General features: G+C 45.1%; 1 protein-coding gene across 1 annotated transcript in view; it reads left to right on the top strand.

Moving 5' to 3' along the window:
* Positions 1 to 64: 64 nt before the first annotated feature.
* clcn1b (chloride channel, voltage-sensitive 1b) overlaps positions 65 to 18,211 on the top strand; it is a 52,390-nt gene continuing 34,243 nt past the window's right edge. The window contains exon 1 of the mRNA XM_024425751.2: positions 65 to 548. Within this exon, the coding sequence (XP_024281519.2) occupies positions 498 to 548 (51 nt within the window). The 5' untranslated portion in view covers positions 65 to 497. The remainder of the gene's footprint in view (positions 549 to 18,211) is intronic.

Genomic DNA, 18,211 nt, shown 5'->3' with positions numbered 1-18,211 from the left:
GGGCAGCCCTGTGGGGGGTGGCATCACCCTCACCCCTGCCTGTCCAAACAAAAACACCCCATCCAAAAACAAAGATCTAATGGCCCATGGGTCTAGCTGGCCTGCTCACGGGGACAAGAGGCTTGTATGCCAGTATCGGTGTCGTTAACGTGAGCCCTGCTGTGTGTGTGATTAGGTGTCTGCTGTTCTAATAAAGGAAAGCGCTGCGTCTGTCTCTGCCTCATATCACTACCAGGAGTCTCTGTACAGACGTCTTTCTGTTGACTGTCTTACAGGACAGGTGGAGGGAACACCGCCTCTGGATCAACCAGACGAGATTGGATCTGAACAAGTGTCAATCTCAAGTGTGTGTGTGCACTGAACTGCTGTGTATGTTAGAATGCATATGTAAGAAAGTGTGTACACTCTTGACGTGTGTGTTTGTTTAGCTGAGAGTGTGCGGGTGGAAATGCTGAAGCCGCCATCAGGGTTATTTTTGGGTCAGTGACAGCGTGTCAATGGCTGCAGATGCGTCGCAAAGGAAGGCTCTGAGATACCAACAGACCCTGGTAGGTCTCTGTCTGTCTGTCCATCAGTCTGTCCACTTCTCTCGCTCTACCTGTCCGAGTGTCCGTCCGTCTCAGTCCATCTCTGTCTCTGCCCGCCTGTCCACCTCTCACTCTCTACCGTCTGTCCACCTCTCACTCTGCCCGTCTGTCCACCTCTCACTCTGCCTGTCTGTCCACCTCTCACTCTCTACCGTCTGTCCACCTCTCACTCTCTACCGTCTGTCCACCTCTCACTCTCTACCCATCTGTCCACCTCTCACTCTCTACCCGTCTGTCCACCTCTCACTCTCTGCCCGTCTGTCCACCTCTCACTCTCTACCGTCTGTCCACCTCTCACTCTCTACCGTCTGTCCACCTCTCACTCTCTACCGTCTGTCCACCTCTCACTCTCCACCCGTCTCCACCTCTCACTCTGCTGTCTGTCCACCTCTCACTCTGCTGTCTGTCCACCTCTCACTCTACCGTCTGTCCACCTCTCTGCCCGTCTGTCCACCTCTCACTCTCTACCGTCTGTCCACCTCTCACTCTGCTGTCTGTCCACCTCTCACTCTCTACCGTCTGTCCACCTCTCACTCTGCCCGTCTGTCCACCTCTCACTCTCTGCCGTCTGTCCACCTCTCACTCTCTGCCGTCTGTCCACCTCTCACTCTCTGCCGTCTGTCCACCTCTCACTCTGCCGTCTGTCCACCTCTCACTCTCTGCCGTCTGTCCACCTCTCACTCTCTGCCGTCTGTCCACCTCTCACTCTCTGCCGTCTGTCCACCTCTCACTCTCTGCCGTCTGTCCACCTCTCACTCTGCCGTCTGTCCACCTCTCACTCTCTGCCGTCTGTCCACCTCTCACTCTCTGCCCGTCTGTCCACCTCTCACTCTCTACCGTCTGTCCACCTCTCACTCTCTACCGTCTGTCCACCTCTCACTCTCTGCCGTCTGTCCACCTCTCACTCTCTGCCGTCTGTCCACCTCTGCTGTCTGTCCACCTCTCACTCTCTGCCGTCTGTCCATCCGTCCACTTCTCATTTGCAAATCAAATTTTATTCGTGACAACTTGTATAGACTTTACCATGAAATGCTTTCTTATGAGCTCTTCCCAACAATGTAAAAAAATAAAAATTGTAACACAAGGAATAAAATAAAATACAAGAATGGATCTATATACAAGAGTACCAGTAGCAGATCAAGAATTAAGCTATATACAGGTAGTACTAGTACCAGATCAATGTGCAGAGGTATGAGGTATTTGAGGTAGATATGTACATGACGGCAAGGTAAAGTGACTGTGCATCAGAATAAATAATAATAAGAGTAAAATAAAGAACAGAGTAGCAGCAGCAAATGATGTGTATTGTGTATGTATGTGTGTTTGTGTTGGTCTGCATGTCTGTGCTTGTGAGTATGTGTGGGAGTGTCAATGTAATGTGTGTGAGTTAGTGTGTGCATATGGTTTGTATACAGTATTTAATCTAGTGTGTGTGCGTATGGTCAGTGCAAGATAGTCAATGCAGATAGTTTGGGTGCCATTCTTATGGCATACGGGTAGAAGCTGACTCAAAGCCTATTGGTCCAAGAGCCAATGCTCCAGTACCATTTGCCCGGACGGTAGCAGTGTGAACAGTCTATGGCTTGGGTGGCTGGAGTCTTTGGTCATTTTTTGTCCTTTCCCTGACACCGCCTGATATAGAGGTCCTAGATGGCAGGGAGCTCGGCCACAGTAATGTACTGGACTGACCGCACCACTCTTGTCAGCCTCCTGAGGCTGTGATGTGGCCGACAAGGAACTTGAAGCTGGCTGTCTCTGTCCCTCCGTCTCTCTTTCTCTGACCTCAATAATGTTCTGTGCTCAAGTGTTATGAGCTTGTCTGTCCTGCTGGTGTGATGACATAAATATCTGACGCTGTAGAGAACCTAGTCCTCCCTCGTTCTCTCCTGGCCTGTCTTCAATAAGAGAATCTGAATTCTCGTTGCTTCTTCATGTATGAGATTTCATGGCCCCCCATTCATCTGAGTATACTGAGTATACCAAACATTAGGAACACCTTCCTAATATTGAGTTGCACCCTCATCCTCCCCCCCTCCTTTTACCCTTGGAACAGCTTCAATTTCTCCGATGTGGCAAGATGGCGCTAACAGACATTGCAGCTTTGCAGTATTTAGTTTTTTGTGTTATTACATGCAGCCGGAAATAACTTTTGGATATCAGAGCGACGGTAAATCATCAACATTACCGCCAGGAATACGACTTTCCCGAATTGGATCCTTTGTTTCTACCCCCCAGGGCAATTTAACTTATCCCAGAGGCTGCTCCAAGACCCTGCCGGTGGAGAAGAGGTATTCGGAGTGGACTTCTAGTCCGACTCAGGAGTTGTGCACACCATCCACCACTTCCAACTATATTACCCGCTTATTTTCAGTCTCTGGACAATAAAGTAGACGAGCTCAGGGCGAGGAACCCCTTCCACGAAGACACCAAGGACTGTAACATACTCTGTTTCCGGAATCATGGCTCTCTCGGGATATACTTTCTCCGTCCATATAGCCAGCTGGGTTCTCAGTACATCGCACAGACAGGAATAAAGAACTCTCCGGGACGAAGTGGGTGATTGTGTGATTGTGATAACAAACAGAAACTCAAGTCCTTTTGTTCCTCCGACCTAGAATACCTCACAATCAAATACTACCTATTACCTCTAAAGAGAATTCTCTTCGGTTATAGTCACAGCCATGTATATTCCCCCTCAAGCCGATACCACGGCCACCCTCAAGGAACTACACTGGACTTTATGCAAACTGGAAAGCACATATCTTGAGGCCGCATTTATTGTAGCTGGGGATTTTAACAAAGCAAATTTGAGGAAAACGCTACCGAAGTTCTATCAACACATTTACTGTAGTACTCGCTCTGCTAAAACACTTGACCACTGCTACTCCCCCTTTTCGAGATGCCTACAAGGGCCTCCCCCACCCTCCCTTTGGCAAATCAGATCACAACTCCATTTTGCTCTTCCCTTCCTATAGTCAGAAACTCAAACAGGACGTACCCGTGCTAAGGTCGATTTAATGCTGGTCTGACCAATCGGAATTCATGCTTCAAGATTGATTTGATCACGCCGCCTGGATATGTTCTGGGTACCCTTTGAGAATAACATTGAAGTATACACGGACACGGTGACTGAGTTCTTCAGGAAGTGTATAGGGGATGTTGTTCCCACTGTTACTATTAAAACCTAACCAGAAACCATGGATAGATGGCAGCATTCGCGCAAACTGAAAGCACGAACCACCGCATTTAACAATGGCAAGGTGACTGGGAATATGGTAGAATACAAACAGTGTAGTTATTCCCTCCATAAGGCAATCAAACAGGCAAAATGTCAGTACAGAAACAAAGTGGAGTCACAATTCAATGGCTCAGACATGAGACATATGTGGCAGGATCTACAGACAATCACGGACTACGAAGGTAAAACGCGCCACGTCACGGACAGTGACGTCTTGCTTTCAGACAAGCTAAATACCTTCTTCGCCCGCTCTGGGGCTTAGACTCAGTACGTTTTATTAACAATGGTGCAGGCTCCACCAAGTCCTCACACTTGGGCAACTGAGATTGTTATGCTTTTATTGTTGATCTCTGGTAACATGCGACCAAACCCTGGGCCGGTAGATCCCATGCTATCTCTACCGACTCTCTATGATTTTAAAAACAAAGCAGATTTTGGCCTCTTGCATGTTAACGTCAGAAGTCTATTTCCAAAAATAGACATGATTAGAAAATGGGCCAAAATGACAAATGTAGACGTAATGTTTTTTATCAGAAACTTGGCTAAATAAATCTGAGTCAGATAATGGGTACATGGTTTTAAGAATGATCAGATGAGTAAAGTAGGGTGGATTGCAATTTATGTGAAATCAGAGTTTAACACCTCTGAAATTCTCTCGATTTCCAAAAGCCAAACATTTTGAATTGCTTGCGGTTAAAGTGAACATATATAAGGACTCCCACATCACTGCAGTCGGCTGCTACAGACCGCCCTCGACTTCGGGACACGCTCTCAACTCTCTTTCTGATGTCCTGCAAGCTTAATCACTCTGAATTCATTATTTTAGGAGATTTGAACTGGGACATGCTTACATCTGTATGGAACTCTTTTAAAGAACTGTGTGACTCTCTGAATCTCGCTCAATTAATTAATGCGCCTACAAGACCGAATCCAAGAGCACCTAACAAATCAACGCTATTGGACATTATTCTAACGAAGACCCCTCACAAATACACATCGACTGGGATATTCTGTAATGATGTCAGTGATCACTGTGCAATTACTTGTGTTAGAAATACAAAAATGACCAAAGCCAAACCCCGTTATATTTTTAAATGACATTTTAGACAATTTGATGAGCAAGCATTCTTACATGATCTGTACCATAATGTTGACAGTAAGTCTGATTCCCGATGCTGACACTGCCTGGGACTAAGCATGCCCCTGTGAAGACATTTAGAATCAGTGGAAGGGACAATCCCTGGTTTTCAGATAACTTGGCAGAATTAATTAGAAAGAGAAATATCTATTGGGCTCAAGCTTGACATACAAATGCTCCTGTTGACTGGGCCTCCTTCAGAGTGCTAAGAAACAATTGCACAGGATTGATCAGGAAGTCCAAATCAGATTACTATTTAAATGCAGTGACAGAGAACCTAAACAACCCTACCAAGTTCTGTAAGCTAATCAAATCAGTATCAGGTTCTAATGTATCCTTTGGCTGTGAAGGATAAAGCCGATATTGTAGGGGCTTTTAACAAGCACTTCATATCTGCTGGGTCAGTTTTTGATAATGGTGGGGCCCAGGCCTCTAATGTAAACTCGGCTACAGTCAACTATGATATAGGCCCTCATGTGAACCATTTTAACTTTGAGCCTGTTTCTTATACTGAGGTCTATAAAGCATTAAAGGCAATAGACACTAAAAAGTCTGCAGGTCCAGACAACCTGGACCGCTACCTCTTAACTTCTTGGTGACAGGGGGCAGTATTTTCACATCCGGATGAAATGCATGCCCAAAGTCAACTGCCTGCTACTCATCCCCAGAAGATAAGATATACATATTATTTGAATCATGTCTGTGAGTATAACAGAACTTATTTAGCAGGGGAAATCCTGAGGTCACTCTCTTTTCAATGGGCTTTCATTGGGAATCCAGATATCTAAGGGACCTTCTTGCAGTTCCTATCGCTTCCACTGGATGTCAACAGTCTTTAGATATTGGTTGAGGTTTTTCCTTTGTGTAATGAAGAAGTACGGCCATCTTGAACGAGGGTCACTTGAAGTGTACTGTTAGATAGAGGCGCGTGACCAGAAAGCATGCTACAGTTTGTTTTCTTCCTGTATTGAACACAGATCATCCTGTCTTCAATTTAATCGATTATTTACGTAAAAAAATACCTAAAGTTGTATTACAAAAGTCGTTTGAAATGTTTGGCAAAGTTTACAGGTAACTTTTGAGATATTTTGTAGTGACATTGGTCAGGTTGGAACCAGTGTTTTTCTGGATCAAACGCGCCAAATAAATGGACATTTTGGATATATATTGACGGAATTAATTTAACAAAAGGACCATTTGTGATGTTTATGGGACATATTGGAGTGCCAACAAAAGAAGCACGTCAAAGGTAAGGCATGAATTACATTTTTATTTCTGCATTTTGTGACGCACCTGAAAGGTTGAAATATGCTTTCTCTCTTTGTTTACTATGGTGCTATCCTCAGATTATAGTATCGTTTGCTTTTGCCGAAAAGCCTTTTTGAAATCTGACATGTGGGCTGGATTCACAACAAGCGTAGCTTTCATTTGCTATCGTGCATGTGGGATTTAATGAAAGTTTGATTTTTATAGTAATTTATTTGAATTTGGCGCTCTGCATTTTCCCTGGCTTTTGGCCAGGTGGGACACTAGCGTCCCACATATCCCAGAGAGCTTAAAGATAGCAGCTGGTATTATTACTGAACCTGTGGCTCACATTTTCAACTTGAGTCTCTTGACCAATTCCATACCCAGCATTTGGAAATCAGCTTATGTCCTCCCACTACTAAAGGGTGGAGATCCCTCAGATGCATCCTGTCTCTAAACTCCCTATGCTGGCCAAAATCTATGAATCCCTAGTGAACTCACAGAACTCACAGTTAATTGAAAAGAACATACTGAGCGGGGTTCAGTCTGGCTTTAGATCGGAGCACAGCACCACAACTGCAGCTATGGCAGTGGCAAATAACATACTGAGTGGGGTTCAGTCTGGCTTTAGATCGGAGCACAGCACCACAACTGCAGCTATGGCAGTGGCAAATAACATACTGAGTGGGGTTCAGTCTGGCTTTAGATCGGGGCACAGCACCACAACTGCAGCTATGGCAGTGGCAAATAACATACTGAGTGGGGTTCAGTCTGGCTTTAGATCGGAGCACAGCACCACAACTGCAGCTATGGCAGTGGCAAATAACATACTGAGTGGGGTTCAGTCTGGCTTTAGATCGGGGCACAGCACCACAACTGCAGCTATGGCAGTGGCAAATAACATACTGAGTGGGGTTCAGTCTGGCTTTAGATCGGAGCACAGCACCACAACTGCAGCTATGGCAGTGGCAAATAACATACTGAGTGGGGTTCAGTCTGGCTTTAGATCGGGAGCACAGCACCACAACTGCAGCTATGGCAGTGGCAAATAACATACTGAGTGGGGTTCAGTCTGGCTTTAGATCGGAGCACAGCACCACAACTGCAGCTATGGCAGTGGCAAATAACATACTGAGTGGGGTTCAGTCTGGCTTTAGATCGGAGCACAGCACCACAACTGCAGCTATGGCAGTGGCAAATAACATACTGAGTGGGGTTCAGTCTGGCTTTAGATCGGAGCACAGCACCACAACTGCAGCTATGGCAGTGGCAAATAACATACTGAGTGGGGTTCAGTCTGGCTTTAGATCGGGAGCACAGCACCACAACTGCAGCTATGGCAGTGGCAAATAACATACTGAGTGGGGTTCAGTCTGGCTTTAGATCGGAGCACAGCACCACAACTGCAGCTATGGCAGTGGGTGGCAAACGACATCATTAATGCACTTGATAAAAAGCAATATTGAGCTGCTCTGTTTGTGGATTTATCAAAGGCCTTTGATTCAGTTGACCATTAATTTTTGCTAGCTAGACTAAAGGGGCAGGAGCTTGGTTTGGAACTATCTTTCTGACAGACACAGTGTGTATATACTGACAATCACAACTCTAGCTTTCTTGAGATTAATAGAGGTGTGTCCCAGGGTTCCATTTTAGCTCCTGTGTTGCTCACAATTTTTATTAATGATTTGGGAAATGGGATGCAACCAGCGAAGTTATATCTATAAGCAGATGATACAGTTACAGTTGAAGTCAGAAGTTTACATACATTTAGGTTGGAGTCATTTAAACTAGTTTTTCAACCACTCCACAAATTTCTTGTGAACAAACTATAGTTTTGGCAAGTCAGTTAGGACATCTACTTTGTGCATGACACAAATAAATTTTCCAACAATTGTTTACAGACAGATTATTTCACTTATAATTCACTGTATCACAATTCCAGTGCGTCAGAAGTTTACATACAATAAATAACTGTGCCTTTAAACAGCTTGGAACATTCCCGAAAACTATGTCATGGCTTCAGAAGCTTCTGATAGGCTAATTGACATCATTTGAGTCAATTGGAGGTGTACCTGTGGATGTATTTCAAGGCCTACCTTCAAACTCAGTACCTCTTTGCTTGACATCATGGGAAATCAAAAGAAATCAGCCAAGACCTCAAAACAAAATTGTAGACCTCCACAAATCTGGTTCATCCTTGGGAACAATTTCCAAACGTTACCACGTTCATCTGTACAAACAATAGTACGCAAGTATAAAGACCATGGGGCCACGTAGCCGTCATACTGCTCAGGAAAGAGACACGTTCTGTCTCCGAGAGATGAACGTACTTTGGTGCCGAAAAGTGCAAATCAATCCCAGAACCACAGCAAAGGACGTTTTGTAGAAATGTCCTCTGGTCTGATGAAACAAAAATAGAACTGTTTGGCTATAATGACCATTGTTATCTTTGGAGAGAAAAGGGGAGGCTTGCAAAGCCGAAGAACACCATCCCAACCGTGAAGCACAGGGGGTGGCAGCATCATGTTGTGGGGGTCCTTTGCTGCAGGAGGGACTGCTGCACTTCACAAAATAGATGGCATCATGAGGTAGGAAAATTATGTGGATTTATTGGAGCAACATCTCAAGACATCAGTCAGGAAGTTAAAGCTTGGTTGCAAATGGGTCTTCCAAATGGACAATGACCCCAAGCATACTTCCAAAGTTGTGGCATTTAAAAAAAAATTGTACCTTTTTTATTTAACTAGGCAAGTCAAGAACAAATTCTTATTTTCAATGATGGCCTAGGAACAGTGGGTTAATTGTCAGTTCAGAATGACAGATTTGTACCTTGTCAGCTTGGGGGTTTGAACTTGCAACCTTCTGGTTACTAGTCCAACAGTCTAACCACTACGCTACCCTGCCGCCATATGGCTTAAGGACAACAAAGTCAAGGTATTGGAGTGGCCCTGACCTCAATCCTATAGAACATTTGTGGGCAGAATTGAAAAAGCGTGTGCGAGCAAGGAGGCCTACAAACCTGACTCAGTTATACGAGCTCTGTCAGGAGGAATGGGCCAAAATTCACCCAACTTATTGTGGGAAGCTTGTGGAAGGCTACCCAAAATGTTTGACCCAAATTAAACAATTTAAAGGCAATGCTACCAAATACTAATTGAGTGTATGTAAACTTCTGACCCACTGGCAATGTGACAAAATAAATTAAAGCTGAAATAAATAATTCTCTCTACTATTATTTTGACATTTCACATTAAAATAAAGTGGTGATCCTAACTCACCTAAAACAGGGAATTTTTATTTGGATTAAATGTCAGGAATTGTGTGAACCTGAGTTTAAATGTATTTGGCTAAGGTGTATGTAAACATCTGACTTCAACTGTATATATTCATGTGCTCCTTCTCTGGTTCAGGCTGTTGAAGAGCTCCAGACTGCTTTTCAGTCACTGCGGGCCTCCCTTTGTGGTCTCAAACTGGTCTTGAATGTACAAAAAACTAAATTCATGACCTTTACCACAGCTAGAACTCTGCCAGAGAACGTTAGCATTGTCACATCTGGTGGCTTATCCATTGAAAAAGTGTCATCCTCCAAATAGGTATTTGGTTGGATGACAAGTTGTCCTTTAAAGTTCATGTGGATAATCTTGTGACAAAGCTTAAATTGAAATTGGGTTTTTATTTTTGGAATAAGGCTTGCTTCCCGCTTATGGCTAGAAAGAAGCTTGTTCAGGCCACTTTTTTCTCTGTAATTGATTATGGTGACTTGTTGTATATGCACACAGCCTCCTCCGTCTTACAGAGACTGGACTCTGTTTATCATGCATCCTTGCGCTTTATTACAAATGCCAAGTCACTCACTCACCATTGCACATTGTACCAAATGGTTGGTTGGACCTCACTTTATATGCGCAGAAAGATACATTTGTATGTGTTCATCTACAAAGCCCCTTTGGGTGAACTCACTCTTTCCCTCTGTAGTCTGGTCTCCTTCACCACCTGCAGTTACCATACCCGGTATGCTAGGTGGTTGCTACTTAAAGCCCAGGACATTCGCAGTATTTAGGCAAGACTGCATTCTCTTCTTGTGCCCCAGACACATGGAATAATCTACAATCCATGCTTCATCTAGATATGTTAGTGCCACTGAATGAATTTTACATTTTGATGGGAGACTGTTACAGATGAGTGTAAATGCTTTTTAAGGCTGGATCATGTTGTGTTGTATGTTTTCATTTTGTAATGTATTGATTGTTGCTGCCTTCCTGGCCAGGTCTCCCTTGAAAAAGAGTCTCTGGGTCTCAATGGGCTTTTCCTGGTTAAATAAAGGTTGAATAAAATGTAAAAAGCACTGTGCCACCAACGCAGCCCTCTCCCAAGGACTGTGGGCTCTCGTTCTCCGTGGCCAGACACGAGTAAGACATTTATGCGTGTTAACCCTCGCTAGGCTGCCAGCCCAGACTGCATCCCTAGCCGTGTCCTCAGAGCATGCGCAGACCAGCTGGCTGGAGTGTTTACAGACATATTCAATCTCTCCTTATCGCAGTCTGCTGTCCCCACTTGCTTCAAGATGTCCACCATCGTTCCTGTACCCAAGAAAGCAAAGGTAACTGAACTAAATGAGTATCGCCACGTAGCACTCACTTCTGTCATCATGAAGTGCTATGAGAGGATAGTTAAGAATCATATCACCTCCACCTTACCTGACACCCTAGACCCACTTCAATTTGCTTACCGCCCCAATAGATACACAGACGATGGAATCGTTATCACACTGCCCTATCCCGTCTGGACAAGAGGAATACCTACGTAAGAATGCTGGTCATTGACTTAAGCTCAGCCTTCAACACCACAGTACCCTCCAAGCTCATCATTAAGCTCGGGGCCCTGGGTCTGAACCCTGCCTTGTGCAACTTGGTCCTGGACTTTCTGACGGGCCACCCCCAAGTGGGGAAGGTAGGAAACAACATCTCCACTTCGCTGATCCTCAACACATGGGCCCCACAAGGGTGCGTGCTCAGCCCCCTCCTGTACTCCCTGTTCACCCATGACTGGGTGGCCACACATGCCTCCAACTCAATGATCAAATTTGCAGACAACACAACAGTAGTAGGGCTGATTACCAATAATGATGAGGCAGCCTACAGGGAGGAGGTGAGGGCCCTGGCGGTGTGGTGCCAGTAAAACAATCTCTCCCTCAACGTCAACAAAATTAATGAGCTGATCGTGGACTTCAGGAAACTGCAGAGGGAGCGGGTGTTCTTAATGTTTTGTATACTCAGTGTATGGGAAAAGTTAAGATCCCTCTAATTGATATCCATCTCTGGTATGGTGGTCAGAATGCTCCTAAGACTTCAGTCTTGTAAAAGCTATCACTGTTTTCATGGATATAAATAGATATTCCTATAGCAGGAAATGTGAGCAGACAGGTTCAATGTATTTATACAGCATCACTTCCCTGTGAACACGTGAAGGGATGAAGTTATGTCCATAGAATAATTATGAATAGAACAGGTGTCCCCATTCAAGTCAATGATGACAAAATGGGTGGACTCGCAGCCATTTTGAGTATACCCATAAGAGCAAAGCAGAAAGTGTACCCATCAATCTGTGCTGTGAATTATTGAATCAATTCAACTGACATTTAAAAAAATGCTTCAAATGAGCAGCATCACTTAGCATCCTTTGAATGAGCATTCTACATTACCATGGAAATGATTGCATCACAGTACCAGGCAGGCATTGGGAGTGTACACATGATTTTACCAGTCTCATTTCCAGGGTTAGAGGTTCCAAGCCCATTCTATTCATTGTATTTCTATGGTCATGTCACCTTCTCCTCAGCTTCATCATTTTAAATCCTCATCAGTGGAGGCTGGTGGGAGGAGCTATAGGAGGACGGGCTCATTGTAATGGCTGAATGGTTGGAAAGCTGGCTAAGGCTGCCTCAATTCCCCCTTTTCTCCCTCTCCTTCTCTCTCTGCTCTTCCTCTCTTTCCTCTCCTCTTCTCTCTTTCTTTCCCTTAGAGGTGCTAGGATAGAGTTGAGGTCTACCCAAGGAGGCCCCTCTCCTTCCTCTGTCCCCCTCCTCTTCTCTCCTGTGTCTTTCCCCTCTCCCTCTTCTCCTCCCTCTCTCTGTCTTGGAGGTTGCAGAGACGTGGTGGCCTCTTGCCCAAGGCAAATCCTTAATCCCTGGCCATAGCAGAGTGTCTATGGGACCAGAGGTCAGATAAAAATAAGACATCTAAATTAGTCACACTATTTACAGGCTTAATATCCCCCCACTGGAGGTACCCACGTCTATCACACAGGGATGATCACTATGATGGGGCTGTGTGTGTGTGTCTGTGAGAGAGAGTGTGTGTGTGTGTGTGTGTGTGTGTGTGTGTGTGTGTGTGTGTGTGTGTGTGTGTGTGTGTGTGTGTGTGTGTGTGTGTGTGTGTGTGTGTGTTGATCACTATGGTGGGTTACAGAGGGGGAGAGAAAAGTGGGAGAAGGGTGTGTGGAGCTGTTGAAACTGGTACACTATCTTAATACTGTTTATTTATTCAATACCTTGGCACGGCCGGGGATAATTTCCTACAAGATTTTTAAGTAAGCTAGCTAAACACCTTCTGAGGATGGTGGACTGGGCTTATGTAGTGAGGTATGTCCCATGTTGTAAGAGGAGCAGTTTATCTATACAGGTTTTCACTTCAAGGTCACAAATGCGCACACACACACACACACACACACATAAACTACCATTCAAAGGTTTGTGGTCACTTAGACATTTCCTTGTTTTTGAAATAAAAGCAAAAATGTTTTTGTCCATTAAAATAACATCAAATTGATCACAAATACAGTGTAGATATTGTTGATGTTGTAAATGACTATTGTAGCTGAAACTGGCAGATTTTTAATGGAATATCTACATAGGCGTACAGAGGCCCATTATCAGCAACCATCACTTCTGTGTTCCAATGGCACGTTGTGTTAGCTAATCCAAGTTTATCATTTTAAAAGGCTAATTAATCATTAGAAAACTATTTTGCAATTATGTTAGCACAGCTGTTAAACTGTTGTTCTGACTAAAGAAGCAATAAAACTGGCCTTCTTTAGAGTAGTTGAGTATCTGGAGCATCAGCATTTATGGGTTTCGATTACAGGCTCAAAATGGTCAGAAACAAACTTTCTTCTGAAACTCTATTCTTGTTCTGAGAAATGAAGGCTATTCCATGTAAGAAATTGCCAAAAAAACGGAAGATCTCGTACAACGCTGTGTACTACTCCCTTCACAGAAACAGACACCTCACATGTCCTCAACTGGCCAGCATCCTGGAATCGCCTCTTCACTGTTGACATTGAGACTGGTGTTTTGCAGGTACTATTTAATGAAGCTGCCAGTTGAGGACTTGTGAGGCATCTGTTTCTCAAAATTGACACTCTAATGTACTTGTCCTCTTGCTCATTTGTACACCGGGGCCTCCCACTCCCCTTTCTGTTCTGGTTAGAGCCAGTTTGCGCATTTTGAGCTGTTCTCTGTACACACACAGAGACACAGACAGTGTCTTTCTGTTGGTATGTTTCTGTCAGCACAGCCCCAGCTCCAGAGGTCACAACCTCTCTCAGCCAGGCCAGGGGTCAAGACAGCTGTGTGACCTGGAAGTAAATCACTTAATGTTCGGCTCCATTAACACAACAACATCAGTCTGAATAGTCAGTCAGTAGGCTATAGTCTTGGTCAATGGGCTATAGTCTGGGTCAGTAGGCTATATTCAGTTAGTCAGTCAGTAGTCTTTAGTCAGTCAGTAGCCTATAGTCTGGGTCAGTAGACTATTGTCTAGGTCAGTAGGCTATAGTCTGGGTCAGTGGGCTATAGTCTGGGTCAGTGGGCTATAGTCTGGGTCAGTGGGCTATAGTCAGTCAGTAGACTATAGTCTGGGTCAGTAGACTATGGTCTGGGTCAGTAGACTATGGTCTGGGTCAGTAGACTATGGTCTGGGTCAGTAGACTATGGTCTGGGTCAGTAGACTATGGTCTGGGTCAGTGGGCTATAGTCTGGGTCAGTGGGCTATAGTCTGGGTCAGTGGGCTATAGTCTGGGTCAGTGGGCTATGAGTCTGGGTCAGTGGGCTATAGTCAGTCAGCAGACTATAGTCTGGGTCAGCAGGCTATAGTCTGGGTCAGTAGGCTATAGTCTGGGTCAGTAGGCTATTGTCTGGGTCAGTAGGCTATTGTCTGGGTCAGTAGGCTATTGTCTGGGTCAGTAGGCTATAGTCTGGGTCAGTAGGCTATAGTCTGTCAGCAGGCTATGACAGCAGGCTAGACCTGGGCAGTAGACTAGTCAGTCAGCAGGCTATAGTCTGGGTCAGTAGGCTATTGTCTGGGTCAGTAGGCTATTGTCTGGGTCAGTAGGCTATAGTCTGGGTCAGTAGGCTATAGTCAGTCAGCAGGCTATGACCTGGGTCAGTAGGCTATAGTCAGTCAGCAGGCTATAGTCTGGGTCAGTAGGCTGTAGTCAGTCAGTATGCTATAGTCAGTCAGTAGACTATAGTCTGGGTCAGTGGACTATAGTCTTGGACAGTAGGCTGTAGTCAGTCATTAGTCTATAGTCAGTCAGTAGACTATAGTCTGGGTCAGTGGACTATAGTCTTGGACAGTACGCTGTAGTCAGTCAGTAGGCTATAGTCTGAGTCGGTAGGCTATAGTCTGAGTCGGTAGGCTATAGTCTGGGGCAGTAGACTATGGTCAGTCAGTAGGCTATAGTCGGTAGGCTATAGTCTGGGTCAGGCTATAGTCTGGGTCAGTAGACTATAGTCAGTCAGTAGTCTATAGTTTGAGAAGCCTGGTATAGAGACATCGCATCATGGGTGAGAAGATCCATCTGATATTTGGAATGCTTTGGTCACCTGTTTTGGCTTTTTCACCATGGTTAAATAAAATGCAATATCTAGGTAAATACTATATAACTATCTGCACTAAAGGGTCTAATTAGGTTAATACGCAGATCTTACAATTTAATTACTGTATATATGGTTACTATTGTTCAATAACAGTTGTTAATGATATGCAACGGCTTGGAGTGAGTGAGAGAGAGAGAGAGGTTTGCGGAGAAGTGTCTCAGTGAGCATTGAGTCACACTGGCCCTAAATTTAACCCAGAGTTGGGTTTCACCCCAGCAGGCGAGGGTTAAGGGGGAGACAGGGTTGAGGGGTGGTGAGAGGGAAAGTTTGGGGGGGGTGAAAGGGAGGAGGGGGAATAGGTGAGATTGTTTTGAGAGATGGAGAGGATAGGGCTGAGGTTAGCCTAGTGGTTAGAGTGTTGGGCCAGTAACCAAAAGATCGAATCCCTGAGCTGACATGATAAAAATCTGTTGTTCTGCCCCTGAACAAGGTAGTTATCCCACTGTTCCTAGGCAACCATTGTAAATAATCATTTGTTCTTAACTGACTTGCCTGGTTAAATAAAATAAAAACGTCCCAATAGGTGTGTACGGTACTTTACCTTGTACCTTTGCATGCATATATTATATTTCCAGTACTGTCAGTCACAAATGAGTCTCCTAAATCAAATATTATGTTTTACAGAGACCTGGCTGAACGACGACACAGATAATATACAGCTGGCGGGCTTGTCCGTGTTTCGGCAGGACAGAGCAGCTACGTCTGGTAAAACGAAGGGTGGGGGTGTGTGTCAATTTGCCAATAACTGCTGGTGCGCGATGTCTAATATTAAAAATGTCTCGCGGTATTTCTCGCTTGAGGTAGAATTCCTCATGATAAGCTGTAGACCACACTATCTGCCAAGAGAGTTCTCATCTATATTATTTGTAGCCGTCTATTTACCACCACAGACCGATGCTGGCACTAAGACCGTACTCAACCTGCCGTATAAGGCTATAAGTAAACAAGAAAAGGTTCATCCAGAAGCGGCGCTGCTAGTAGCCGGAGACTTTAATGCAGGGAAACTTAAATCCATTTTCCCTCATTTCTACCAGCATGTCACATGTGCAACCAGAGGGAAAAAACTCTAGACCACCTTTACTCCACACGCAGAGACGCATACAAAGCTCTCCCTCGCCCTCCATTTGGCAAATCTGAATATAATTCTATCCCCCTGTTTCCAGCTTACAAGCAAAACCTAAAGCAGGAAATAGAAATACCAATGACTCACTCAATACGGAAGTGGTCAAATGACGTGGATGCTATGCCACAGGACTGTTTTGCTAGCACAGACTGGAATATGTTCCCAGGATTCATCCAATGGCATTGAGGAGTATACCACCACAGTCACCTGCTTCATCAATAAGTGTTTTGACAATGTATCAACAATTTCCCAACCAGAAGCCATGGATTACCGGCATCATCCGCATTGAGCTAAAGGCTAGAGCTGCCGCTTTCAAGGAGCAGGACACTAATCCGGGCTCTAAGAAATCCTGCTATGCCCTCAGAGGAACCATCAAAAAGGTAAAGCATCAATACAGGACTAAGATTGAATCCTACTACACCGGCTCTGATACTTGTCTGATGTGGCAGGGGTTGAAAACTATTACTGACTACAAAGGGAAACCCAGCAGCGAACTTCCCAGGGACACGAGCCTTCCAGCCGAGCTAAATGCCTTTTGTGCTCGCTTCAAGGCAAGCAATAATGAAGCATGCATGAGAGCACAAGCTGTTCCGGACGACTGTGTGATCACGCTCTCCGTAGCCGATGTGAGCAAGACCATTAAACAGGTCAACATTCACAAACAGAACACCATAGTCCCTGTGCACAAGAAAGCGAAGGTAACCTGCCTAAATGATTACCACCACGTAGCACTCACGTCGGTTGCCATGAAGTGCTTTGAAAGGCTGGTCATGGCTCACATCAACACCATTATACCAGAATCCCTAGACCCACCTAATTCACATACCCCCCAACAGATCCACAGATGACGCAATCTCAATCGCACTCCACACTGTCCTTTCCCAACTGGAGAAAAGGAACACCTATGTGAGAATGCTGTTATTTGACTACAGCTCAGCATTCAACACCATAGTGCCCAAAAAGCTCATCACTGAGCCAAGGACCCTGGGACTAAACACCTCCCACTGGATCCTGGACTTCCTGACGGGCTGCCCCCAGGTGGTAAGGGTAGGCAACAACACATCTGCCACGCTGATCCTCAACACTGGGGCCCCTCAGGGGTGTGTACCTAGTCCCGTCCTGTACTCCCTGTTCACTCACGACTGCATGGCCAAGCACGACTCCAACACCATCATTGAGTATGCTGACGACACAACAGTGGTAGGCTTGATCACGACAACGATGAAACAGCCTATAGGGAGGAGATCAGAGACCTGGTACTGTGGTGCCAGGACAACAATCTCTCACTCAATGTAAGCAAGACAAATGAGCTGATCGTGGACTATAGGATTGACGGTACTAAAGTGGAGCGGGTTGAGAGCTTCAAGTTCCTTGGTGTCCACATCACCATCAAACTATCATGGTCCAATCCCACCAAGACAGTTGTGAAGAGGTCACGACAACACTATTTCCCCCTCAGGAGACTGAAAAGATTTGGGTCCCTAGCTCCTCAAAATGTTCTATAGCTGCACCATCAAGAGCATCACCGCCTAGTATGGCAACTGCTCAACATCTGACTGTAAGGCGCAAGAGAGGGTAGTGCATACTTTTTTTAACCTTTTATTTAACTAGGCAAGTCAGTTAAGAACAAATTCTTATTATCAATGACAGCCTAGGAACAGTGGGTTAACTGTCTTGTTCAGGGGCAGAACAACAGATTTTTACCTTGTCAGCTCGGGGATTTGATCTGGCAACCTTTCAGTTACTAGTCCAATGCTCTAACCGCTAGGCTACCCTGCCACCCAGTATGACCCAGTATATCACTGGGGCCAAGCTTCCTGATATCCAGGACCTCAATACAAGGCAGTGTCAGAGGAAGGCCCTAAAAATTGTCAAAGGCTCCAGTCACCCAAGTCATAGACTGTTTCTTCTGCTACCGCATGGCAAGCAGTACCGAGCT

This window comes from Oncorhynchus tshawytscha, linkage group LG23, assembly GCF_018296145.1.
Source record: "Oncorhynchus tshawytscha isolate Ot180627B linkage group LG23, Otsh_v2.0, whole genome shotgun sequence".
NCBI classification, from domain to species: Eukaryota; Metazoa; Chordata; class Actinopteri; order Salmoniformes; family Salmonidae; genus Oncorhynchus; species Oncorhynchus tshawytscha.
This window is presented reverse-complemented; position numbering and strand designations above follow the sequence as displayed.